Source organism: Myiozetetes cayanensis, unplaced genomic scaffold, assembly GCF_022539395.1.
Source record: "Myiozetetes cayanensis isolate MyiCay16 unplaced genomic scaffold, myiCay2020 scf6-25, whole genome shotgun sequence".
NCBI classification, from domain to species: domain Eukaryota; kingdom Metazoa; phylum Chordata; class Aves; order Passeriformes; family Tyrannidae; genus Myiozetetes; species Myiozetetes cayanensis.
Window position 1 is genome coordinate 43,533,413 of NW_026087853.1, and position 27,172 is coordinate 43,560,584.

Consider the following 27,172-nt stretch of genomic DNA (forward strand, 5'->3'; position numbering starts at 1 on the left):
ATTAAATTGGCCTTGAAGGAGGAAAACAAGTGTTCAGAGAAAGAGACTTCAGGAAGCCTTTGGTATTCAGCCATCATAATTCAGGGCGCTCTTAAAGGCTTATGGTTTTCTTAAGTAAAGAAAACGAATATGAAAAGAAACAGGCCGTTTTATTGTTTCACATGTTAAGCAGTACAGTCCTAAAACTAGAGTGTATTTGTTTACTTGATTCAGGATTAATTCTTGCTGGATTCATATTTTTCTATTGGGGAATGAGGAATATTTTCCTTACTGAAGCATATTTAATTTTATGAGCATGCTAAATTTTAATTAATTAAAATGTCAGGTTGACTGTTCACAATTAATGCTATTTATAGTATTTTTATGCCTTGGACAGTAGAAAAGCATGTGCCTAAAAATAAAAGGGTTCCTGAAATTCTTTCCTTTCAGAAACAGAGAGGAGATAAATTACAAATTTCCAAACTGAAAAGTCACAGGGGAGGTGAAGGGTAACAGAAACTGGTGGATCTGGTACTTAAGTAAGACACTGGCATTCCAAAATAAAAAATTTTGTGAGTGAACAGCAGAACCTGTTGGCCCTTCTTGAAACAAATCCAGGTGCCTGATTCTCTGTATGCGGATATGGTTGTATGTGTTTGTTGGGGTTTTGTTTGATCTTAGTCTTAATAGTACCATTAAACATATGATAAATTCTTAACTTTGAATACTTTCCCCTTTTGCAACCCCCATTGAGCCCAGGTTATACTGTGTATTACAGCTGCCTGTCTTTGTTTTATTGCTCTGTTGCAGTTTTGGTCTCAACGTCAGCTGGTGATGAACAATTTAAATGAATGAATGGACAGCTGACTTTGACTTCCTCATACTTGCCTGCAGCAGGGCCCTTATAAGTTGTTAGTGGCTGAGTCATTAAGTACTACGAATTGCAGTTGTTACTAGGGCATACAGGGCTTGTTTTAAAGCTTTTAAAACTGGTCTTCAAAGCTGATTTGGGTTCTTTGTTGTCCTAATCTGATGCTGTACTCAGATCAAATTGCATACTATCTCTAGGATACTATGAGCTTTAGCTACCCCTCTGAAAACACAGAAGCCTGATTTGCTCAGAACACAGCTTCTAAAACTTGAGCAGTGGCTGATGGATTTGGGAGATCTGTGAACTGCCATCAGCCACTGTAGCAGTGTTTGAATATCAGAGGTGGATCGTTGTAGGCTGCTCTAGGGATAGGCACTTTAAATATTGCAGTCCCTGCCTGTTGGTCAGCAACCTTACTAGATGATGTGTAGCAGCACTTACCTTGTTCATATCTGCCTAGTACTCCTTCTCTTTTATTTATTATGCATTTGTTTCCTAAGCCTACTGTTACTGCTGCATTCCCAGGACTTATGTTCCCTAGTTGTCTGCTCATGCACCTTTGCACCTGTTCTTTGTACTTCAGATGACTTTGACATAGTTGAAAATTTACAGACTAGAGGAGCAGCACTACAGTCATAATAAACTGCTTTTGAAGTGCCCAGCTAAACTACGTTGGTTAGTACTCACATGCCATTCAATAGGGGATGACAGTCTATCAGAATTTCCTCTACTCTGCATAATTTTGATTGTTGCAGTTATATGCCAGTCAGAACTCGGAGAGACAGGGACTATATAGTGTCTTATCTCTGTGAGTAATCACCTTGAAATTAAGATATGAAAAAAATTTCGGTGAAAGGTATGGCCAGAAGCAGCTTTGATTTGCTAGGTGAGCTGAAAACTTTAGATATCTTTTGTTTCAAAATGATGACAAAACCCCCATTTGCTAAATCACCTTTATCATTAAGAGGGGGATACTCTGTAGCCGTGATATGCTACTTCCAAATATTATGACTTTCTCTACTCTGCTCTTTTTTTTTTTTTTTTCTTTTTTTTTCTGGTATTGTGTGTATGCTCAATATTCAGCTTGCTGTGGTGCTGCCAAAATGCCTGAGTTACAGGAGTGTTTTGCTTCCATTTTCAGCTGTGGTGGATAGAAGAGATACCTTAATTAACATACCGGACAGTCAGACCGAAGTGCAAGCATAGTCTGTAAGGAAGAGGCAAGTACTGTATGTAAATTTTTCCTACTTGGAAATCTTACCCAAAATTACAGTGTAGAATATATCTTTCTAGAAATGGACTAGCTCCTAGTTCTATTGAACAAGAAGGAATGATTTATTTTTTAACTTTGTTTTTGGCAGAACTCTCTGTGAAAATGGCGGAAGCTCATCAGGCAGTAGCTTTTCAATTTACAGTAACTCCAGATGGGATTGACCTGCGAATGAGCCATGAGGCACTCAAACAAATATACCTATCTGGTGTCTATTCATGGAAGAAAAAGTTCATCAGATTCAAGGTATGCTAAATTAGTCAAGTCCACCAAACTTGAGGGTTATTTAGTGCTTTCTAGATTTATTGAAGTTTTGTTGGGCAAAACTTTCTTTTTTTCCTTTATGGCAAATGAAGTTCCTCATTGTGAAAGACTTGTGTAGGTTTTAGTTAATCCGAGGGATACCAAGGATAATAGTATTGGGTGATGCTGTAAAGACTGAAAGAGTACATGTTTTTGATGTATTCTGGGGAAGCAAGATGAAACATGTAGGAATTAATAATAGCTTTAGTTTACTTCATTCTCTACATATGCATCATGTAATTATATATTCTTTTAGCATAAGTCAAAAATAAAACTAGTGGTGATTTTTAATGTCATATCTCTTAGAGGTACAAGACTACACTCTGTATTTTGGCAAAGAATATCTAAAATCAAATTTGCAAATTAAGGACAAGGTTTGCAGTTTTCGAAAAGTTACCTGAGCATCTATCTTTTACAACTTATGCTAAGTAGTATTGTTTCTGATGAGGTATTTGATATAGATCCTTGTGAACTTATTGTTTTGTTCATGAGATTATAAATGATAAGTATCTGTTTTGTAAGTAGCAATCTACAACAGCCTTAGTACAATTTTCTTATAAAGCTAACTATGAGAAGGACCATTTAAATTGTAAAAGAAAAAGTCTTGATTCTGATTCTCAGTGTCTTGTTCAGTAAGGGAACTTAAAAGTTCCTTTAATTCTTGATATTATTGTGACAATTTTCTGTGGTAGTCAAACTTAACTAAATCCATTCCCTACTCCTGAGATAAGCATATGTAAGAACTCCTTGGATAAGCTTAACTACTTGTTAAAACTAAATTACTTAAATGTCTTTCCATGGTAATATGAAGTCAACCACTTTGGTATGAAAAAATTATGTGAAGGCTTTTCTTTCCAGAATGGAATTATCACCGGCGTTTATCCTGCTAGCCCATCTAGCTGGCTTATTGTAGTTGTGGGTGTGATGTCAACAATGTATGCCAAAATTGATCCTTCCTTAGGAATTATAGCTAAAATCAACAGAACACTTGACACAACGTAAGTAGACAGAAAAGTTACTGTTCCTTTAAAGGGAAATCAGTTTTATTTGCAGCTACTGTTAAAGCTATTCCTGATAAAATGTATCAGTTTTGGGATAGTATGGTTGTGACAGGGTAAGCCAAAGAGACAGATGTATAAGGGTATGAAATAGGTAGGTTGTTATACCAGTATTACTTCATTGTTTTCTGAGTACTTGGGAAGCACATTTGGCATCTTTTGTGGCCTTTGATCTTGATGCATGAAAAGGTGTTTGGAAATAAGCTTATGAAAAAGCAGGCATAAAGCTTGTGCAATGCCTGCCTGTAGTACCATTAAACTTAGGTCTGCAATATCAGCTTCTCTTTGGAACTTAAACAGACTCAAACTGGCATATGCTGGCTTTTGTTTTAAATAGTGGCTACATGTCAAACCAAACACAGAACATCGTGAGTGGAGTACTTTTTGGCACAGGGCTGTGGGTTGCCCTTATTGTCACAATGCGCTACTCTCTGAAAATGCTGCTTTCCTATCATGGTTGGATATTCTCTGAACATGGCAAGCTTACTACAGGCACCAAGTTTTGGATGGTAAGGATATGTTGTCTTCCTGTTTTATCTTAACTTCTGTCTGATTTGTATTCTAAAAGAAGATCTTGTATTTTTTTTTCCCTACTTGTGTTTTCTCTGTCATGGGACAGGAGGCTGTTAGGTAGCTATTTCTACTAAGTCACCCTTCTAATAATAATAATGGCCAGTCACCCTTCTAATGCTGTAATTAAACTATTTATTGTGGCCTTATAGAAAGAAGAGTAAACACTTCAAGAATAACTTCTAAATTTGCCAATGCCTTGGGACCGTGTGACTGAAATACCTACTTTTTCTCTGTGTGCAAAAATTTGGCCTGCAGCACCAAAGAATCTTGTCTTCACAGAAAGTGCTACCCCAATTCTTTGTTGAAATGTTAGGATTTCTGGTCATCCATTATATAAAATTATTCTTATGCTTGAAGAAAATAATACTGAATGTGCTTTCAATTGATTTACTGGTATGCCTCCAAAACAAGTTAGAGAAGAAGTGTAATGTGGAGGTGGCTTGTTATGCAGTTTTCCTATAGGGGCAAGATGAGAGTGCTATGTCTCCTGTGGCTTATTGTGGTGCTTTGGAAAAGGATTCTTAAATGACGTGATAGGAAATGTAGATATAGGTGCTGCAAGAGATGAAGTGGGGTTTTGCTACTTGGTCTAAGTTGTTTCAACTCAGTTTTGCCAGTATGGTTGTAGAAATAACTGAAGTACCATACTGTGACAAAATTAGTCTCTGCAGCCACAAAAATTAACTGATGTGTGTTAAACAAAGCACATGTCATGATTTACTATGAAATATGTTCAAGGACAGGTATCCAGAATGGTACACTGAAATAGAATTTAATGTTTTTCTGTTACAAATGAAATTTCTAACTGATGGTTTCTCCTGGAAGCGCTATCAGCCTCGTGACTTGAATTTGTACAGTCCAGAGGCTCTAAATGGTAAGGTTTTCTGTCAATTGCTTGAAGCTTTAGCTGCCTTGGTTTTCAGCATGTCCTACCAGATAGATATTTTAAAGCTCTTAATATTGCCTTATCGACCTTAAAAGAGTATGAACTGTAATGCTACTTACCATGCTTTGTTGCATATTGAATTTATAAATTTCTCCTATCATATCTGTTGCATATATATTTTGTTGTGTATATATATGTTTTTAGAATACAGAACGCTAAAGGTGTATGCCCAGCAGTCTCATTTATACTTACTATGAAGATTTATTTTAAGATCTTATTCTCTTTAACTAGGCCAAATAAAAGAGAAGACTGATCTTACTAGTAAAACAGCTCCATCTACCTTAGCTTTCCAGATTTTTATAATAATTTATATGATGCTGTTTTCTGTTCAAATAGTCATGCCAATCAGAAACCTGAGCTCTGATTTCAGTCACAGTACAGCGTGATTTTTCAGGCTGGTTGGAAGTCTGGTGACAATTCTAATGAACATATTTCATCTTCTAAAGTCAAATTTCCTGTACCAGTGGTAAGGGGAAAATCCAATTATTAGTTGTAGTTTTAAAAAATTAATTAAATTATTTTAATTAATTAAAAAATAGTAATCATATGTGGACAGATGCAACATATGCTAGAATGACATTATTTGCTGTATCTGTGTATGAAATCAGATGTAATGAAGTGTGTGTGTCTGTCAGATCAATTTAACAGTCTCAAACTTTATAAATTTTCTACTACAAGTTTACTTAAGAGGTAAATACTGTGAAATTTGTTTGCTGATTTTTGTCAGTTGAGCAGGTATTCTCTGTCTGAAGATAACTTTAGCCTTTTCTGGCTTAAGAGTTCTGGAATAAAATTGTCTCCATGTATGCAATTAGATTTTCATATGGAAAGCTGAGCTTTTTCTTTCCCACCTGGTTTCAAATTTATCTTGTCACGAAGTACAAATAGATTTTATTGGGCTGATCACTGTGGTGCATCCATGTACATCTGATGGCTCTGACACAGACCCATTTGCAGGGAGGTCTTTCTTGCTGGTGATACTCTGCAATTCTTAAGAGTTTTGTGCTGCATAAAATAACCTCATCTAGCAGTGCTGATCAAGGAAATTGAGAGGGAAGAAACACTCTACATTTTAACTAATAGTTTTGTCAGTTTAACAGGGTCAGTTGACAGAAGGGGGAAGTTTTTAGAATTTGATAGTGAAATTACATCCTCTGTTTTCTTCTGTCTTTAGTCTGTTGGCTCATATACAATATATGACATAATATATTGGACTGAGATTATACTTTCACAATAAAGGTTCCACTGGATTGCTGGAATAACACTTAACCTCACTTTCATGCTGAAGTAGGGTGACACTGTCAAAATCCTTGTAATTTAGGATTACAAAATCCATGTGTAATTTAGGATTTGCATGGTTTAGACTTTCAGCCTACTGTGTGCTGCAACTGAAAAGTAGATGTAGGCAGAAATGCTGCTTCTGTTTTTTGTCTCCTGTGGAACACAGAAGGTGTTGTAATATCTGAAGCTAAGTCATGTCTGGCTTTTTTGTTTTGGGTTGTAACACAAGCGCTGAATATAACACTGGCATGCTTGCACAGTTTGATATGTTCAAATCATGTGGTAGACTAGTTGAGATACACTTAATGCTTGAATTAATTCCCTGTAATATCAATCCTCTTATTGATGTTGAGCTGTAATTTTGGAAAATGCTAAACCATGATACCAAAGCATAATCAGTATTTTTGAAGGTGGCTATAGTTACCTAGAAACCTTGGCTGAGTGACAGTCTTGATTCCTGTTTTGAAGTGCAATACAGGTATATTTGTAGTATCTACTATGTAGTATAGTAAAAGATCATCTGGTAGACTTGTTTTTTTAATCTTTACAGAGGAAAATATATGAAGAAAAGAAGTGCTAAATAACTGTCTTTATTTCCTACTGACATCAAGATATGCCATACATAAGCAGCAGTATTGTCTAATGACAAGAAAATTCACTGGAAAGTCAGGAATTACTATAACTATCTTTGTCTTTCACTGACATGTTGTTTAACCTTTGGGAAGTTAGTTTCTGTCAATGCCCTTTTTATTTGTGATACAGTGATAAATATGTTAGTTTCCTAAATTTAGTACAATATAATTTACCACTGAAACTGAGTTACATTACACTTTTACTCTGTCATTTTTCTTTTGCTGCACCTAATAATTTGTGGTGTTTATTTTTTTCTTTTCTTCAGACCCTTGTAAAACTGTTCTCAGGACGTAAGCCCATGTTATACAGTTTCCAGACATCTTTACCACGATTGCCAGTTCCAGCTGTTAAAGACACAGTCAATAGGGTGTGTACATTCACTGATTTATTTTATTCAGTAACATTGGATCCATATTTAGATGGGGGGGGTTGCCATGTCTCATAGAAGTATTGCATGGTTGTATTAATATTGTGTAATGGATTCAAACTTCTGCATAGATATTAAAATAAAGGCTGTGACAAACCTCTGCAACTGGTGACAGTTTGAAGCCAGTGTAATTCATATTGGATGGCATGAAGTCAGTTGTTGTAAGACTGTGCCACAAAGTGTGATTTCCAGGGTTTTGGAGCATACCACTCTTATCTTCCACAGGCTGAACAGGTAAAGGTGTGTGTTATGACACACAGCCTTACAGCAAAGTGTGTGAGTATGACAGTATGTCACAGAAACTGAAGGTTTCATTTTCAGAGATGAAAAAAATATCTGTCTGCTATGTACTACTGAAGAAGCAGTATATCTTCCCCTCTTCAGTGGAAAATGTATCTTTAGAAAAGTAACCTCTTCCACTTGTGGTTTGCTGACAAATGTCTGGAAAAGTATCTTATGTTTTGAAATTTGCAGCAGACGTTTAGAAGAGCATATGCTATTATTTTAGAAACTTAGTATTTGCAGCTTTGTGGGTTGAGACTGGATAATATTTGTTTACTGGTAAAATGCTTTAATAGGAATGATGAGAAGCTACTTATTTGTTCCTGTACTGATGCTCATTCTTCTCCTATATTCTAGTACCTGGAATCAGTTCGACCACTAATGGATGATGAAAAGTTCAAAAGAATGGAGGGTCTGGCCAAAGATTTTGCATTTAATTTGGGACCAAGGCTTCAGTGGTATTTGAAGCTAAAATCCTGGTGGGCCACCAATTATGTGAGTGTGTAAATAGAAAGTTCAGTTGTTCAAATGACATTATTTGTTCCCTGTTGCCCTTTTTGGATGAAGTTTCACTCTTTCTTAAATGTAAAAGAAGAAAATTGAAACTGCCTAATAATTTTGTAAAGTATGTGTGAGATCACCTGATTTTGCACATGAATAATTTGTGTGATTTGGTAAACAGTGTGGTGAGTGGAACTTGAAAAAATGAATCCTTATTTTGTGTTTGTTATTCTGGAGCAGGTGATTTAGCTTTTGCTGCTAGGATTGCTTTTGCAGTCCGTTTATTTACTTGTTGAGCTTGATAACTCAACAATGGGTCTGGCTACACAGGTAGTTTAGAAGAGTAATTAGGCCAATTTTGTAATATAGAGCAGCTGAGGCATATAGAAGAAAAAAAGAATTGTAACAATATTGTTGTTGCTCTGTTCTTTATTTTTTCTTATTGGGTTGTTTTTGGGTTTTTTTTACCAAAAAGAAGTCCCAAACCTCACCATCATAGCGAGAACTGTGACATACTTCCTTCGTAATATATTATCCAAGCATACATCTGTACCCAGTAGCCTAAGCTGTCCTGGCAAAGGCTGCAAAGCATTCAGGAGATCTGATACATTTTAAAATATTACCTTTAGATCATGACTTCTTTGGAAGCTTATCAGAGAACTATAGGTGAATTTAACTTAATTCTCTCACTGCTTTTTTTGCTGTTTTCCCTGAAGTTTGGCAGAAATTAGGGAGTTTTTTTGTTGTCTTTTTTTAAGTAGGGAAGCAAATTAGAAGTTTCCTTCCTGCTTCTGTACAGAATGTTGTCTTGTGGAGCCATTAACATGAAAACAAACTGTGGAAATGATGAGATTTTACTGCTTTTGTTTTCCTTCCTCCTTCAGGTTAGTGATTGGTGGGAAGAATATATCTACCTTAGGGGACGTGGACCAATTATGGTTAATAGTAACTATTTTGCAATGGTAGGTAAATACTTATAAACATCTTCTATGTCAGGCACTGTATCATTTCTGCCAGGTGTCTTTGTGATATCCTCCTGCTTAGAAATCTATTGCCACTTAGTATGTAACATTCATTTTTCTTTTTTCTATATATAGCCTGCAGCCAATGCCTTCAGGTACATTCAAGTACTTCAGGTACTTGAAGTACTTTAAGTACATCTGTCTTAATAACAAACCTAGCACATCTGCCACTTTGGCAGACTCATGCAGTAATTATTTACACAGTTTTGTGCTTATTGCAGCAAGCAATCTTTCAAAAGCTTCCCGTAAAACTGCATGGGTAACACAATTCAAAGGAGATGGGTGCTCATACATGCAAATGTCTGTACAGGAAGTGAAAAAATATGATGGTCTTGGATCAAGTTTTATGCAGCATTGTCTTTTCTGCTACAATGATTAACAGCTGTCATGTATGTTTTAATACTGATGCTGTTTAAGAAGATAGTGATTGCTGAACAAATTTAAGTTTCAAGTCATCAACTCTCTGCATTAGTGCATTTCATATCTTTTGAAGCCTTATGTATATTGTCCAGAATAAATTTGTAAGAATGTGGATGAAAAGTACTGTCAGTGACGTTTTTTAAATAAAGTCTGGTAATCATTAACTTATGATTCTTATCTACTTCACAGGACTTCCTTTCTTTATGTCCCACAACCCTGCAGGCAGCTAGAGCTGGTAATGTTATCCATGCCATCCTGCTCTATCGGAAAAAACTGGACAGACAAGAAATCAAGCCAGTATGTATATCAGTTTAAATGGCTTTTGATCTCTTTCCAGTCTTCCAGTGAGAAGTTGATCAGTGTTCAGAATGGGAGAGTAGAGGAATTCTTATTGTTAGAACTATATGTAAGATGTAACTAATTTTTGTGGTCCCATGTCATCTTGGTTATCTCTTGAATTACACACAGGTAGAAACTACCAACTAATTGCAGTGTTTGAAGTTAGCACTGTCATTACCCAAAAGACAAATAGAGACTTGTATTTGCCTGTGTTAAGTATTCTGTATAACTGATGTTATTGGTATGTGCTAAGCCTGTGATGGTACTTCTGAGCCACTGAAGGATGAAAAGTCTGTGATACCACATGGTGTGAGCACATGAGGTGTTGGGACAAAGAACTGGAGGCCTCTTGATGCCAAGAGTGGACCAGTGGGAGCTTAAGCATAGATGGTGATAAAATCCTGTGTTGCACTAATTTCTAGGTAGCAAAGATAGGCATGGTAAATCCCATCCTGAGTTTCTGTTGTGTCCATTGGCTGTGTATTGTGATGAACAAATGTTGTGGAAACAATTAAGCAGTTTTGCTGAAGGTTCATGGCAAGGATGTGATTAGCTGTATGTAACTGCAAATATGAGAAATGTGAACTTTAGTTCCTACAAAGCCATAAATAGTTTTAAAATAAGAAATTAAGGGGTAATGAATGTTGCATGTGTAAGTTTTGCATCCAGACCAGCCATTGAGAGGTTTTTTGGATTTCAGATGCTAGCTAGCTTCAGTCATACCTCCTGAAGGGTGAGCTTTCAGTAGGAAGGAAAAAACAATGCTGCTGGAATGTCCATGGAATCTTCCACATTTAGTTCAAGGAAAGAGGATGAACAGGGAGGAAAAAAACTCCAAACTGAGTTGATGTATTATAAATCTTATTCTTCTGTAGCCTGTCTTTAATCAGAAGATTATTTTCTTTGCTTTTTTAATTTTCTAATTATATGTGCAAACTTACATTTTAATGTACATTTGTGTCGCAGATTCTTCTGCTGGGATCTACTGTTCCACTTTGCTCAGCTCAGTGGGAAAGAATGTTTAATACTTCTCGTATCCCAGGAGAGGAATCAGGTAAGCAAAGCCAACCAAGGAAAATAAACACTGTAATGGAATTTAAGGTTTGGGGTCTTTTCTGCCAAAATCCCATTTTTCCAGCTAAAGATCTGACTGACACAAGTATACATCAAATACTGTATTCCAAGAATCAGGAAGTAATGAGTTGCTATGGAGTGCATAGAACTACAGAATTCAAAACAGAGTTTCTAAACAAACACAGGGGTGTGCAAGGATCTTCATCTAACATTTGCTGTACTTATATGTATGTAGTTGGATAAAGGGGAATTTGGATAAAGGGGAAAAGTGGCACTGGGTAGTGGATAAAGCAGTAGGTGTATGTGTCAGATAAGTACTTTGCTCTCAGTTCTGCTGCTGCTCTTTGCTAGTTTATTGAGGAATTTTCTTCCAGCTGTGCCTCAGCTTTCTTTATCTGCAAAGTGAAGAAAAACACATCCCTGATGTGATTACTCCCTGTCACAAATTAGTAGCTTTAATAGACGAGCAAGGTTTTAAATCTCTATTGGACATCTGTAGTCTATGAGCTGTTGGTGTTTAGAGTACTTCAAGTACTTCAAGTATTTTATTGTCAATAAAATAAAAGGTATGAATGGTTTGCATTTAGCTTTAGATTTGGTGTCCTTTTGGTCTAAAATAAGTTTTGCATAGAAGTGTAGAAGTGGCTTATTCTAACTAACACCTGATTAAAATACATGCTGTATTTCTTAATGATTCTCCTCAGTTTCTCCTGATTAAAGTCTTTCAAATTAAACTACAGTCAGTATCATAAAAATTACCTTATTTTTCTCCTAAGCACTTCACATTTTCTATTTTACTTTTTCCATTTTCTTTGGTTCTATTTTTCTAAAGAAGAAACAACTTCGTCATTCTGTGTATGGATATGGGAGTTACAAGGACATTTTTCCCACATTCTCATGAGTACCTTGATTTCTTGCCCCTGATTTCAATTTTTCCATGTATAGTACAGTTCCTAAGGAAAAAAAGGAGAAAATCCATGGCATGTCTTCATATAAATTGATGGTAAAATCTTATCCTGTCACTTGAGCAGTTGTTTCATCTTCATGGTTTTTAACAAAACATACTTTGGGGTGAACTGCTTTGAAGACTGGAAGAACCTTTATGTCTTTTTGTCCCCATTTTTTCGTAGGAATTCCATGCAGCATGTTATGTACATCTTCAAATGTACCTAAATGGTTTCTTGGACTAGCAAAGTGAAAGGATTTTTTTGTTCTGCAACAAATGTGTATTCCAGGTGCATAAACCTGTATTTAGGCCTATATAAGTAAAGGTGTCTAAAAGTAATTGCCAGGGCTTAACAACTACTATGAAGTCAGTTGTTGATGTAGATAACTGTGATCTCAGTTTTGCTTTTTACACTGAAGAGGTTGTCCTTTTTAGCATGGACATGTCAGGTACAAGTACTTGCAGTGTCCTGACTCAGGTTGGGATTACAGAAAAACTTGCCTCATTAGCTGATTGCTTGGCTGCTTTCCCACCACCACCCACCTCAGGAGTATCTTCTCAATCCACAGCCCGTTGTATTAATGCACTTGACAGTTGGAGTAATGCTTCTGCCAGGCCTGTAGTTGGCAGAAATGCAACATGGATAGCCAGAGGCACGATTAGCATAGTGCTGTTTCTGATAAATAGATGGAGCATACCTACCAAAACCTTATGGTTAACTGTGAGAACAGCCAAAGTAAAGAACTCTTGTTTCTCAGATCTCTCAGAATTATGATTTTTAGGCTCAGCCTTCATTTTTGACATCATCTTTCTTTACCATCTCAATAATGGCTCTTTTCAGATTCATAGGGAATATAACAGTTCTTTGGGGTAGTGAAGGAATTCAGTTAACAGTTTTCATCAGTTACAGGCTTTTTCTGTCTGCTTTAGAAACCTTCACCTGTGATTTGGTACAATTCCTTTATAACTAAATTTTGGGTTATCCCAATTAAGCCATATAAATAATAAATTGAGGGAAAAATTGTGGTTCAGTTTTCTGCTTCACTGACATCCATATCTGTAGTGTTCACTCTGCCTCTACCAGGATAAACGTGAACAAAAGCTTATGGTGCTAAATTTTGGGTCTCTTAAGACTCTCCACAGATTGTACCATGAGTTGTCTAGCACTTCAGTGCAGATGATTTAAAAGTATCTTTCCTCAGACTCATCTAGCATGTTCTTTTGCTGACTGCTTCATCAGAGTACACTACTAGTGCTCAACTTTCAGATAGATAAATACAGATTTCATTGCTTAATACTGGCCTCCAGTGTGGAAAATGGTCATGCTATGTGTGCAAGTGATTGTCAGATCTGGGTATTTGACTGTTTCATGCAGGAATATTTGTAGTGAAATAATGTGGAATGCTGAAATAACTAGCAGTGCATGCAGCAGGCATTTGATGTTATTTAGTGCATTAGTGTTGTGAGATCTCAGCTTTGTTTTCACATAAGTGATTGCAATTCTAGATACTCTCCAGCATGTGAAAGACAGCAAACACATTGTTGTGTATCACAAGGGCCGTTACTTCAAAGTGTGGCTGTACCACGATGGCAGACTCTTGAAACCCCGAGAAATTGAACAGCAGATGCAGAGAATTCTTGAGGATGATTCAGAACCTCAGGCTGGTGAAGCGAAACTTGCAGCTCTTACTGCAGGAGATAGGTATGGTGGTTATTATCTTTTAGACAAATTTAGTATTTAGGAATAGTTACATAACATGCTAATTGAGTACTGGCTTTGGAATTTTAAAACAGTCTACAATCAGTTGCTTTATACATTGGTCACTGATTTTGTGTATAGCTGATGTGTAACAGTGCTTCAGTCATTTGTAACTATGTGGAGTTTAAGGAATTTTGCAGTGACAAAAAGTAGTATGGATTACTTATACTTATCTGGAGAAGTTGGTTTAATTGTGGTAGTCAAAAGAGTGGTAATTGAAAGCTTTACAGTGCTACACATGTTGGACTATTTGAGCTTTGTATCTACTCTGAGATTCATTGGCATTTTAAAAAATATCTTAAAAATTATGACTGAGATTTCAGTAACTGTTACTCCATGTTCATGACTTGCACCTACACAATAAAGCAGTATGTACTCAGTTGGTTCTAGGTACAAGATCACTGAGTGCAATTAAATTGTGGCAAACTCTGTCAAGTTGTTTCTGGATGAGAGACAAAGAGCTGTGGATTTTAATATACTTGTACTAGGAGTACTTCCATTTGTTCACTTTGTGCTTTAAAACAAACAGACTTTTTCTTTTCATTGGGAAAATCACATAAATTTAGAAATAAACATGGTTCAGCCATATAGAAATTACATTGATCAGGACTTCTTTTGCTTCAGATTTGTTGAACTTAATTTATTGACTTTTATAAGAGTCCAGACTTTTTAGGTGGTGTAACAATGTTAATTGCTTTCATTATGTGCAGAAATGTTGAATTTCTGAGGATTAAGCTTTGCACATGCGTGATAAGTTGAATTGGTTCCTAGGATTACATTGTATGAGTATTTTCAGAACTTTTCACTGCTTGTATAGTTTAAATGCATTGAAAGTAGTTGTGTCGAATTCCATAAAAATAGAGGAATGTCTCACAGTGATCTTCAGGGTGATGATACATTCACACTTTTATGTAATCTGGCTATAAACCAATTTTTTTGTTTTTACAGAGTACCATGGGCTAAAGCTCGTCAGGCTTATTTTAGCCGTGGAAAGAACAAACAGTCCTTAGATGCTGTTGAGAAAGCAGCATTCTTTGTGACATTGGATGACCTCGAGCATGGGTACAAGAAAGAAGATCCAGTGAGGTCACTGGATGCATATGCAAAATCATTAATACATGGCAGATGTTATGACAGGTGCAGTATTGACTCTGTGGAAAATACCTTCTCTTTTTTAGACTTTGGCTAACACATACGAATCAGTGACGTACAAGTTGATAAATTTCATAAAATTCACCAATTGTTTGGGTTGGAGTGGATTTTCAAAAATAACTAATTCCAACCCCTCTTGGAACGGGAAGGGACATCTTTCACTACTTCAGATTGCTCAAAGTCCAGTCCAACCTGATGCTGAACACTTCTAAGGACAAGAAATCAACAACTTCTCTGGACAACCTGTTCCAGTGTCTCACCACCCCACTGTAAAAAATATTTCTCTGTTATGATGCATGGAAATTTATCCTCTTTCAGTTTATATCTGTTGCCATCTGTCCTGTCACTATGAGCCATGGTAAAAAGTCTTCGTAGATTTTCTTATAAACCCTAAATAAAATATGTTGAAAGGCTGCAAGAAGGTGTTCCCAGGGCCTTCTCTCCAGATTGAACAACCTCCCTTGTTGGAAAATCACCTCCCTTGGCCTGCTGGCCATGCTGCTTCTTAAGCAGACCAGGACATGATTGTCTTTCTGGGCTGCAAGTGCACATTGCCAGCTCATGTAGAATTTTTCATCCACTGATATCCCCAAGACCTTCTTGGCAGGGCTGCTCAATCCATTCATCCCTCGGCCTGTTGATACTGGGCATTGGCCTGACCCAGGCACAGGGCCTCATATTTGGCCTTGTTGAATTTCATGAGGTTCAAATTTAGGCCTATTTATTTAAGTAAAATGTTATTTAAAAAAAAAAAAAAAAAGTTGAGAACTAATGCATTTGCATGTGAATTTTGGAGAGAGATGAGGTTACGATATAAAAATGCTTTTGAAATTTACAAAACCATAAGGAAATACTGATTTCTTTCGTAGGTGGTTTGACAAAACATTCACTCTCATAATATTCAAAAATGGCAAAATGGGTCTGAATGCAGAGCACTCCTGGGCAGATGCTCCTATTGTTGGACACCTGTGGGAGGTAGGTGTTTAATACCAAAAGCTAATGCAGAAGATAATGTGATGTTGCTGATGAGTGATCAGGAGTCTGTGTCTGTAGCAATTGTAGAATTTTAAAAATATCTCAAACCCTTGCTTAAAAGACCGCTATCCTTTGAAGGACAGCATTTTAGTGAACATAGGTGTCTTCACAGCAAAGTGAGACAGCTTCTGATCTAACAAGAGTGACTTGACAATACAGCTTAGATTGTCTCAATGGAAGAGACTTTTATTTTTTGACTTCTAGTGGGATTTTAATTGAAAGATTTTGATTAACTCAGTAGCAATTAACAAAATGCATCAATGTAATTGAATAAGTGTTTGGGTATTCTTCCCACTGATATATTCCCGTATATCAGGTATTCTTCCCACTCAGAACACAAATAAAAATGCCTTAAAATAAGAGGTAAAGTGGAGGACTTCATTTGCAGTTGTTTTCTGTATTTGGAAATGGCTTGTATATTGAATTTCACTGTGTACTGAAAATAGGATATATTGATTTCACAATGAAATCCTAATTCCACAGCAATATGTGTTGTGTTGCAATTCTGAAGAAGTATCATTCTTTGCAGAATGTGATGGCAACTGAATATCTTGAACTGGGCTATTCAGAAGATGGGCATTGCAAAGGAGATACCAATCCAAATATTCCTCTTCCCACCAAACTACAGTGGGAAATTCCAGAAGAAGTAAGTACAGAAGAAGTGGTTTGAAGAAGAAGTTTCTCTTTTCCTAAGCAGTCATATAATTTATGTAATTACTGGTAACCCTGTAAATCAACCATAAATTCCTATGAGTCCTGTAGGATGTGTAGGCATTACTCAGTTTACTTATAAAGTCAGGGTTTTTTTAACATCAAGCTTTCTTGGTTGGCAATATATCAAAAAAAAGTGGCTACCTATTTTAAATAATAACTGTATTAAAATTAAGTGTAAGTCACTGAGATTTCATTATTGTTGTCACAACAAATACTTATCTAATAGTTCCCTGAAACTACCTGTCTTTTTTTGTGTTCAAAATTCTGTATACATGTCTAATAAGGTTTGTTTTTTATTTTTTCCTGGAGTTCAGGAAAAACTGTCACTGCCTATTTTGATTTTAATTTTGAATTAAAAGTAATGTTTGATGATGTATTTAACTAGGCATGTATGGCAGCTTGGAAACCATACATCTATTGCATTCTATATCTGTGGGTCATGCTTTTATGTTCTGGTGATCTGAACAGTTTTAATGCTGGTATTTTTTAAAGTATCATTTTTTGATGTGTATTGGCTTAAAACGTTTTTATTAGCTTTTCGAATTTTAACTTCCTGGCAAAAATAGCTTCTCTTCTTTCTCCACAGGGAAATTATTTGGGTAATGATGTTCCTGACATGCATAAAGGCAGCATTTCTTATTTATCAATTAAAAATACTTGCCATTGAATGCATGTGTATGCATATGGGTGGGTGTAATTGTTTGTTTCTTTATTTAAGTGTCAAGAAGTGATTGAGAGGTCTCTGAGCACTGCTGTGGCTCTGGCAGATGATGTGGACTTCTGTTCATTTTATTTTGATACTTTTGGAAAAGGACTAATAAAGAAAGCAAAAACCAGCCCTGATGCCTTTGTGCAACTGTGCCCTGCAGCTTGCTCACTATCGGGTAAGAACAGACTTTCTGCCTTACAGAATCTCGTTAAATTGGGTATAAAATGTTTGTGGTTAAAACATGTGACTGGGTAGAGTAATCTGCACTACTTGTGCAAGGTTATTAAAGACATTCAATGGAAATTGATAAAAACCCTAAATGGATTACTAGCTGGAAATGAATGCTCCAAGGGTTGGCATATTGACACATGGAGATTTTTCTCTTCTTCTTAGCTGGTCTGTCATTAGGCATTTGGGACTTGAAAGAAGATACAAAACTTCTAGTAGCTGTGTTTATAATCTAAACAATGTTATAGTTTCTTTTAGATTAGAGTCACACATAATCCAGTAATCATGGACAATCCCTAACAGGATTAACAAAAGTGCCTACCTGTGTTTTCTTCTGCTAGTTCACCTTTTCTATAATGTGCTTTCAGGAAAGACCAGTGTAGCAACATTCCGTTATAAACTGAAAAAGATTGAATATAAAATGCAAAGAGTAGTCCTTGCTGGTGTGATTGTTCTATTAGTGCTACTAATTACATGCTGCTAATCTTATTTTTGCTTTCATTATATTTGGGTCGGAGGGCTAATGGTAGGCTATTAAAAACTTGAGTTGAATTTGTGGAATGATTCATATCCTGTGTGGTTAGCTTGGACTATTGATTAAGAAAGGGTGGGTAAATCTTTTAATTTTTAACATTTAAGTTCTTATTTTTTCCTTTTTCAAGGACATGGGAAAATTTTCTTTAACATATGAAGCCTCTATGACACGCTTATTCAGAGAAGGCAGGACTGAAACTGTTCGTTCATGTACTGTTGAATCATGTAAATTTGTTCAAACCATGGAAGACCCAACTGAAAGTGTAAGTTCATGGTATTGTTGCCTTATACAATTGGGACAGTAGGTTTAGATTGGATATTAGGAATAAATTATTTACTGTGAGGGTGGTGAGACATTGGAACAGGTTGCCCAGAGAGATTGTGGATGCCCCATCCCTGGAAGTGTTCAAGCCCAGACTGGATGGCGCTCTGAGCAACCTGGTCTAGTGAAGGGTGTCCCTGCCGACAGCAGCGGGGTTGGAGTGAGATGATCTTTAAGGTCCCTTCCAACCCAGTCATTCCATTATTCTATGGTAATTCATAATCATGTGAGTTACCACTAGACAACCGTATAAGTCCTCAAATAGTTTTTAAACACTTGTAGTGATGCTTTTGTGTTTTTAGGTAGGAAGTGCAGCATAAGGTAGTTGTACATGTTTTCTGTCAATATAGCAGACATTCTAGGCCATACCAAAAGAGAATGGCAGAACTTAACCATTAGTTACAGTTCCTGAACTCCAGGGAATTGTGATTACTTGTGAAATTTTTGTGACTTGTAAAACTTAAACATAGATTTGTAGAACAAGTAATTTCATACCAGTTAATCTTTCCTTTCTGAAAGGGAAGCAGGAATCATTCACAGGAAGTAGCTGCTCAATCCAGTTCACTTAACTGACTTTTTTTAACCTTTTTTTCATTGTTAGAATGAAAATAAGCTGAAACTCTTTCGGCTTGCTGCTGGCAAACATCAGCACTTATATCGTCTTGCCATGACTGGTGCTGGCATTGACCGCCATCTGTTTTGTCTTTATGTCGTGTCCAAGTACCTTGCTGTAGATTCTCCTTTCCTTAAGGAAGTAAGTGACTTTTATTGATAAAAATTCATTACAGTAAAAAATCCTCTGTTAAATTAGTGCTTTGCTGTGTCTGCTTTACATACTTGTAGAACTCTGTTTTTTCTAAGAAAAAAGGTAAAATTGTAGGTAGCATTTTTTCACATCTGCTGAGAGATTGTAAGTTTCATTTTGTTTTATGTATACACTTATTAATAGACCTATAATAATGCTCTCAGTTAGCTTTGTAGTATAATCACCGTGAATATTGTGTACAGTTTTGGGCACTACAATATAAAAAAGACATTAAGAGAGTGTCCAAAGGAGGGCACCAAAGATGGTGAAGGGCCTTGAGGGGAAGCTGGATGAGTGGGTTGATTTGTTCATCCTGGAGAAGGGGAGACTCAGGGGACACCTCATCGCAGTTACAACTTCCTCGTGAGAGGAAGAGGAGGGGCAGGCACTGATCTCTTCTCTGTGGTGACCAGGGACAGGACCCAAGGAAACGGCCTGGAGTTGTGTCAGGGGAGGTTCAGGTTGGATATTAGGAAAAGGTTCTTCACCAGAGGGTGGTTGGGCACTGGAACAGGCTCCCCGGGGAAGTGGTCACAGCACCAACCCTGACAGAGCTCAAGAAGCATTTGGGCAACGCTCTCAGGCATATGGTGTGACTCTTAGGGATGTGCTGTGCAGGGCCAGGAGTTGGACTCAATGATCCTTGTGGTTCCTTCCAACTCAGCATATTCTGTGATTCTCTGATAGTACATGTTATTAAGAATTGCAAGAAAGATACAGTCAATATTAAAAAAAATACTATTTGCTTGTGGTTTTTGCATATTTTCAAGGCAACACAACAGAAGCTGTGTGTTTTGTCTCAAGAATGTTCTTTGGGAACTGTGACAAATTCACTTTTAAGTTATTATGAGTTAAAGGAGCTGTATATGGTGTTAATGTCACAATTTAGTACCATGACAAATTTATTACTTAAACTAGATTTTAAGATTGGATTTTATAAAAATAATTACATCGCACTCGTTAATTTTTTCTGATTAATAAAAAATGAGTTCCAGCTTTCCTCAAAATTAATCTACTCACATTTGTCAGTTTGCTCTCATAAATGTGACTGGTGGCTAACTCAGTAAAACAACTTTCTACATCTTCCACAGACTTTCAAGATACATATGTATTGTTAGAGATTTTACAAGCTTCTAACTTGATGTAGTATCTTACTGGGAATTGAATATGGCTAGTAATGATCTTGTTAAAACAAGACCTGTTATGCATTATTTACCAGGCTGTCAACCAGATAATCTTGTTTGAAGTAGCATTAGTATTGAAATTTTGTTTTATTCTCTTAAAGAATTGACATCACTACCTCATATGTTAGTAGTTTGCATATCAGGACAAGTTTACCTGTTTCTTTTAAACTTCTTAATTGTTAATTCAATTGAAATGGGAACTGGAGTTATCCTTAATATTGCTTTATTGAGTGCTTTATCTTAACTAGTTTTTGAGAGGTTTTTTGAGGTTTTTTGCATGTTCTTAAACAATGTGTTATACTTGTTTGCATCTCTTTCATATCTAATGAAGGTTTTGTCAGAACCTTGGAGGCTGTCGACGAGTCAGACACCACAGCAACACATTGATCTAAAGAAGAACCCTGAGATGTTAGCCTCTGGTGGAGGGTTTGGACCGGTATGTTTGCTAAATACAAGTACCCATTAAAAAAGAGTTTTTAGTTTCAATATGCCAGTTTAAAAATTTCAGATCTGTAATGCCTTAATGCTGCATATCAAGGTGCAACTTATGCTTTTAAATGCATATGTTTAATGTTTTACTGTGATCTGGGTATACTCAGAAAAATCTGTATCACCTTTTTCTGGTATCCCACTACAAAAATGGATTATTCTTAAAGAAATACGTAGTTACAGAATGTGATATGGGGCTCCATGGCAGAGAAATCTGATAAAAATGGGGCTTTTATCACATTAGCTGTGCCCTGAGCTTCTGTACATGAGGAATTTCTAGCTCTTTTTTTGTTTTGTTTTTGCTAATTGTACATTAACTGATCCCCTATTATTTCTTCATTCCTTTAATTTCCTTCCTTCCGTTGTCTACATTTCCAAATAACCCTGCTTATATTTCCCTGAACCACTTCTTGTGTTCTTACAAGAACTGTGCTTTGGTTTGCTGAAGTAGCACGGAGATTCAGTGCCATCAGCTTGTTGAGTTTAAGGGTCTTTTTAAGCCTTCTGTAGCAGTAATGGTAAGAAGACAATCAGGCTGCTTGGCAGCAGTGGCAACAAAGAGCTGGAAGGTTGTGATCCTTTGAGTTAGGAAAGAGACAAAGAAGGATGACAGCAGGATAATTTGTGTTTACTAGGCATACTTTGAATATAACATCAAACTGAAACTTGGGACAGTTAATGCTACTAATGCTGAAATTGGACAAGACCTCTGCTCATGATACAGGTGTTCAGAATCATATATTTGCTGTAGAGTCAGATGACTTTGCCTTTGGGCAAGTTTTCATAATACAAGGCTCTGACACTCCATATTTATGTATCATATTTCTTCACATTGGCAGAATGATCCCATGTTTAGATATACAACTGAACTATTTTATTCCTTTCTGCTTATGCACTCAAGATGTGTAGCTGCTTAGGACAGACCTTGATAAGAGAAGCTCCTTGAACAAGTATTTTATTTCAAAATACCAAAACTGGGAAATATTAAAGACAAATATTCAGAAAATGTTAATTTCATGCACTTCAGATAAGACTGGAACTGTTCCTCAAGTGGAAATCAATCTTCAAAAATTATCCATTAAATATGGAATCTTGACTTTTGCTTGAGGAGAAATAGCAACTGATTTAAAAAACTACACAGTAAGAACTCTTTAATTATGTATAAGTTGATTTGGGAATGGAAGGAAAAAAAAAGTTTAGAACCTGTTTTTCTGTTTCTTCCCATAGGTGGCTGATGATGGTTATGGTGTTTCTTATATTATCTTGGGTGAAAATTCCATCCATTTCCATGTCTCCAGCAAAATATCTTGTTCTGAGACGGTAAGAGTCAGTCCTTTCCTATGGTTTAATAAATCTGTTCTGATGTCTGCTTAGAAAACTGTTCTATTCATTGTCTAAAAAATTGTGGTAGAAGTTGCAACATACTGTTATAATGTGTTTTTTCTTTCTCAACATATGCTGTTTTTCGGGGGGGGTGGGTTTGTCTCCACTTCTATAAATCTGATAGCTTCCTGAACCAAGACTACCATATTCTCTTTCGCTTATACTTTCAAGCATAAAGAAAACATGTGGCCCAGGGTCACCTTTACTCATGTGTAGTTCCCTGGAACTCATGTGAAATGACTTACTGTTTATGTGTCCCATAAACAGTAAGATGGGCATGTCTTGGGTTTTTTTTATTACAGTTTTGCTTTGATTTGTCTCTGGCTGCAGTTGTAAAGACAGAGTAAAATGTATGCTCCCTATTTAAGCCTTCTTTGTTTAAATAATACTGAAAGAAGCTGGCCCATAAGTTGTAATCTGTGCTTGAGAAACATAATTCATCAAAAATTTATTAGAATAACAACACCCTTTATTAGAATATAGTAGATGTCATCTATTCAGTATCCTGCTGTTGTGGAGGCCTGCCCTGAGTCAGCTTCAATTCATCCTTCCCCTTTATATTTTTATGACTTTAGTTAACGTGTTGAGTTTGTTCAGGGTTACATAGCTGAACTAGTTTTCCTCTTTTGACCTTAACTTGTCCAAGAGACCATGGTGCCTCTGGTTAATTATTAAAGATTAGGAAATACAACTTTGTTTTTTTCATAGTTGAAATTGTTCTTCAGGTACCTGTTGGCTTGTGCTTTAAATTTCTCTCTGTTCTTTTTACTTACTAGTCAAGTCAAAGGTCCCTACAGAAAAGGAAGCATTTCATGTGTGTGGCCTTGATATTAGTAGGATCTCTGTAGTAGGTCTTGTAATGTAGCTGAGAATTTATATTTGTAATCCTGATTTCTTGTATCATTCATCTAGCACTTAGAATAAAGAGAACAAGTTCCTAGTTTATTTACACTTAAAAAATTGTTCTTATTTTCTTTATGTAATGCTTCAGTGGCAGAGGAATCATGATTTTGATAGAAACTCAGAAACGTTCTTCTGATTTTTTTTGTGTGTTTCTTGGTCATTAGTAATACACTTTCTGAACATTTCTTTGTTTTCTGAAAATTAGCTTTTGCAAAATCCTGTATAAAAAGCAATATCAAAACCCAGTGATTTTGAAGTAACAGAAACCTACACATGCATCTGATTTCAAAAGGATATTATCTCAGTTCTGTCTGTAGGAAAGTAATGCATAATGAAGAACTCATTAGTCAATAATAGCATAAACCTGGATTAACTTGTTTAGTGTTGTATGGTAAAATACATGCCCAAATTCCATGAGCTCCAAAATTACAAAATGTTAAAAGGTTTCTTCTTTTGCCTGAAAAATAACTGTTGATTGACAGTAGAAGTATTTGATTTTGGGTTTTCTTTGTTTGTTTGTTTTTAAGGATTCTCATCGTTTTGGAAAAAACATCCAAAAAGCAATGGTTGACATCATGGGTTTATTTAACCCCAGTAAAAACTGTACAAAGTGAAACACTTTCTTGGTGCCAAGCACTCTCCTCTTGTTGGGATGAGAACTCTTCTGCACAGTGAACTAGAACAAGGTTTGTCAAACAGTAGCTGGTGAAGAAACTGGTCAACACCTTCTTGATCACCTATTAAGACTTTAGCAGTGTATTAAATTTTTCCTTTTTTTTTTTTTTTTTCCAAGTAGTTTGGAAGAGTTTATTTCCATAAAGGATGACTTTTGAAATCTTGTATGTTTATAGGGCTGAAGCGTAGTATCAGTGCATGAAGTCATGTATATTCTAACTTCTACAGTTTTCTCTTAATTTGTATACACTTACTTTTTTTTCTAAAAGTAGTTTACTTGTTTCCAGAATCAAAGGGATAAAACACACTGACTTAAATACTAGAAAAAATTAGATTTACTGTGTATTAATAGCAGAATGTTCTTCAGTGTATCTGCTGCTTTATGTAAATGAGTGACAAAACTTGTGGCTGTTTGCCTTGTTTCGGTTTTTTTTAGAGGTAAATTTTGGAAAACATACCAAAAAAATCCCTGCTACCACCCACTTTAACATACTAAGTTGTATAAATTTTATGGTTTTTGAAAAAAACCAACCAAACAAACAAAACAACCCAACAATTGGGTAGTAAAATGTGTCACCTCATTAGCAGGTATCACATTTTTCTGATTGCTTACAGGCATGTTTGCGACACTGCCCTTACTGCTGTGTAAATAAATGGACCTGTGTGCTTGTTCATGCAAGTGCCTTAGAACAACAAAGATCCTTAAATCTAGGAAAAAGGCATGTGCTGGGAGTTGATTTTACACTGTTTTAGTGGTGAAGGAAGTGAAGTAGTAAGTAATGTATATCTGGTTTTCAAATCACAAGTTAGGATGATGTGGCCTAGGGAGACTTGAATATGTTGCCATATGGTGCAGTTCGATTTAAAGGTCTAGTGAAATGCTCCCATCCTAAATAGAAAGATCAGTCCCTATGAAATGCAGGGCTAACTTTGTTTCAGATTTACAGATATTCACGTGTTTGTGTTGGTGAATGGTATTGGTGGTCACTTGAAATAAGAGTTTCTGTGTCCCAGGAATTGTCAGTTTAATTAAATGTAATGTGTTGGATAGTCTACAAAGCAAGGTTGTCTGTGTAGGCAATTGCAGTTTGCCTCCTTTCAGCCTGGAAGGAGCACTACTACGTTGCCAACCATCTGCATGAGAAGGGCAAATTATTAAAGCCATGGAAAAAACTCCAGAATGGGAAAATCATGGCTTTCTTAAACCCTTCCTGGAGACACCCTTGATCACATAGTTTCTAAAGGATAAAAGGGGAGATGGGAAAGCTATTTCACTCAAAAAGAAGTATGATGTTTCCAAGTGCAGAAATAAAATGGCTGCTACCAAATGAAGTAACTTTGTGCATGATGCTTCTCTTCCCCAGGCTTTGTAGGTGTGGTAACTTTTTACATCCTTGCAGAGTAGTAAAGTGTACTTGTTAACACCACAGTTTTTTTATTTTTGTTATTTTATGTAAGGTACATGGTGGTTAGTAATACAGTGAGTGGTGCTCCAGAGCTATGCTGAGTTTAAAAGGTCCTTGGGGTGGATATAAAACTTCTCATTAGTCTTTGAATGTTTTCTGGCCAGTATTTCTAATTTTCTGTGCCTCCTCATGTTTATTTTCACTCTGATCTAGCTATTAAAACACCTGTATATGTATGTTTGAGGTGGGAACCCTCAAAGATCCAAGATGCATACCTAAGCAACTGCATGCTTACAAAAATGTAGGAATCCACACCGGGATTGATCAAAGACACTCATTATTTGGTTAGGGTACAGTACAAGCCTTACTGGGGATGGCAGGCCTGGCATTTGTCAAACTACTGCAACAATTTTATAGTGATGTATTTTTGGAGCTGCAGAAATAAAGCACTGGGGGTTTGGGTTTTTTTTTTGTTGGGTTTTGGTTTTGTTTTTTTTAATTGACCACTGACCAATCTGTGCTTAAATTACCATTAGGGCATAATAGCTTTTAGGATTTTCTTTTAAAAAGAAAGGTTTAGATTTGACTCTCAGGTTTTAAGTGTTTCTAGTCTAATTGTAGTTAGTGCAGTTATCAATGCAATTTTACATTTTTGGAGAGTAACTCTAATTGGCACAGAAAGCTGTTTATTGTAAATGTTTAAAACGTTTTGTGTTGTTAAATGTATCTCTTTAAATTTTGGAATAGATCATAATTTCCACAGATAATATTTTATTTCTTTTTCTTTGAAATGTCAGCAGTGTGTAAATAAAATATGCTTTTTGGATGTAAATCTTAGAAATCCACAGTGAATGTAGGTTATTAATAAATAATTTAAATCTTGATGTTCAATATTGTGTACATACAGTAAAACTGCTTGGGTTTTTTTTTTGCTCAAAGCCATAGGAATGTAACTGAAATTACTTAGATTTCGATGAATCTTCTAGTACAGTGTACTTTAATGTAAAGGAAAATGTTCATATTCCAGTAAAACTACTAATTTGTTACTAAAACCTTGAATTGTTGATTCTCAATTAGTGATTTAAAAGCTCAAAGTTGGGGTTGAGTTGGTGGTAAAAGTCAGGTTGGATGATAATAAATTTTCCTGTTTATTAAATTGCATTAGGAATTTGTGAAATACCTCAGATGTGTATTTTTCAAATTTATCTTGGCTATTTCATAGCAGAAATTAGGAAAGCATTAAGTCCATGTAGAGGGTACTGTTCTTCAGGATTAATTCTGTTCCCAGTTGAATATTCTTTAAAGGCTTGAGTCTTTAGAAGAACTAGGAAACTGCGTGCATGACCTTGAAAATCATCGTTCTAATTCAGCCTTTGTACCAATTGTTTTCTCATGTAAAATATATTAATTTAAGCTAGAGGGTTTTTTAATCTTGTTTAGTTACTCTGCATCTATTGTTGGTTATTTACATCTGTCGTGGTTTTGTCTCTATTTTCTACTTTCTTCTGTGACTTCAAAAATGAAATAAAATTTCGCGATTACCACTACTTTGTGTTTACTACAATGTTTAACATCTTTTCTATCTTTTTTCCCATCTCCCTTGCTGCAGTTTGTGGACTGGCAAAATCATTGCTGTTAAATCCAGTTAGGAATTGTAGCGGACTATTGAGTTGATTTGAGCAGTGATTTAAACACGTCTTGCTAGTTAATAGGGAGTGTGTTAATGTAAGTAAATTCCCTTTTTCGGGTTCACCTCTGGAGGTTATGTGGTCCAAGCAGCTGGTTGCCTGGGGCCGCATTCAGATGACTTTCTGAGTAACTCCAGGGATGGAGACTCCACATGCCAGTGAAGCCAGTGTTTGTTCATTCTGACAGTGAGAAAGTGTTGCCAGATGCTCAGAGGGAAACTCCTGAGTTTCAGTGTTTTGTCCTGTCACTGAGCACTGTGG

At 36.1% G+C, this 27,172-nt stretch overlaps 1 protein-coding gene across 1 annotated transcript in view; it reads left to right on the forward strand.

Moving 5' to 3' along the window:
- Positions 1-26,770, forward strand: part of CPT1A (carnitine palmitoyltransferase 1A) — a 36,409-nt gene extending 9,639 nt beyond the window's left edge. Inside the window, 20 exon segments of the mRNA XM_050337018.1 lie at positions 1,992-2,070; positions 2,212-2,366; positions 3,282-3,421; positions 3,819-3,990; positions 7,180-7,281; positions 7,981-8,118; positions 9,009-9,086; positions 9,756-9,863; positions 10,872-10,959; positions 13,432-13,627; positions 14,633-14,821; positions 15,706-15,811; positions 16,401-16,517; positions 17,304-17,444; positions 17,446-17,469; positions 18,185-18,319; positions 18,980-19,132; positions 20,699-20,803; positions 22,084-22,176; positions 23,670-26,770. Coding sequence (XP_050192975.1) covers positions 2,226-2,366; positions 3,282-3,421; positions 3,819-3,990; positions 7,180-7,281; positions 7,981-8,118; positions 9,009-9,086; positions 9,756-9,863; positions 10,872-10,959; positions 13,432-13,627; positions 14,633-14,821; positions 15,706-15,811; positions 16,401-16,517; positions 17,304-17,444; positions 17,446-17,469; positions 18,185-18,319; positions 18,980-19,132; positions 20,699-20,803; positions 22,084-22,176; positions 23,670-23,756 — 2,313 coding nt within the window. The 5' untranslated portion in view covers positions 1,992-2,070; positions 2,212-2,225 and the 3' untranslated portion in view covers positions 23,757-26,770.
- Positions 26,771-27,172: the final 402 nt, after the last annotated feature.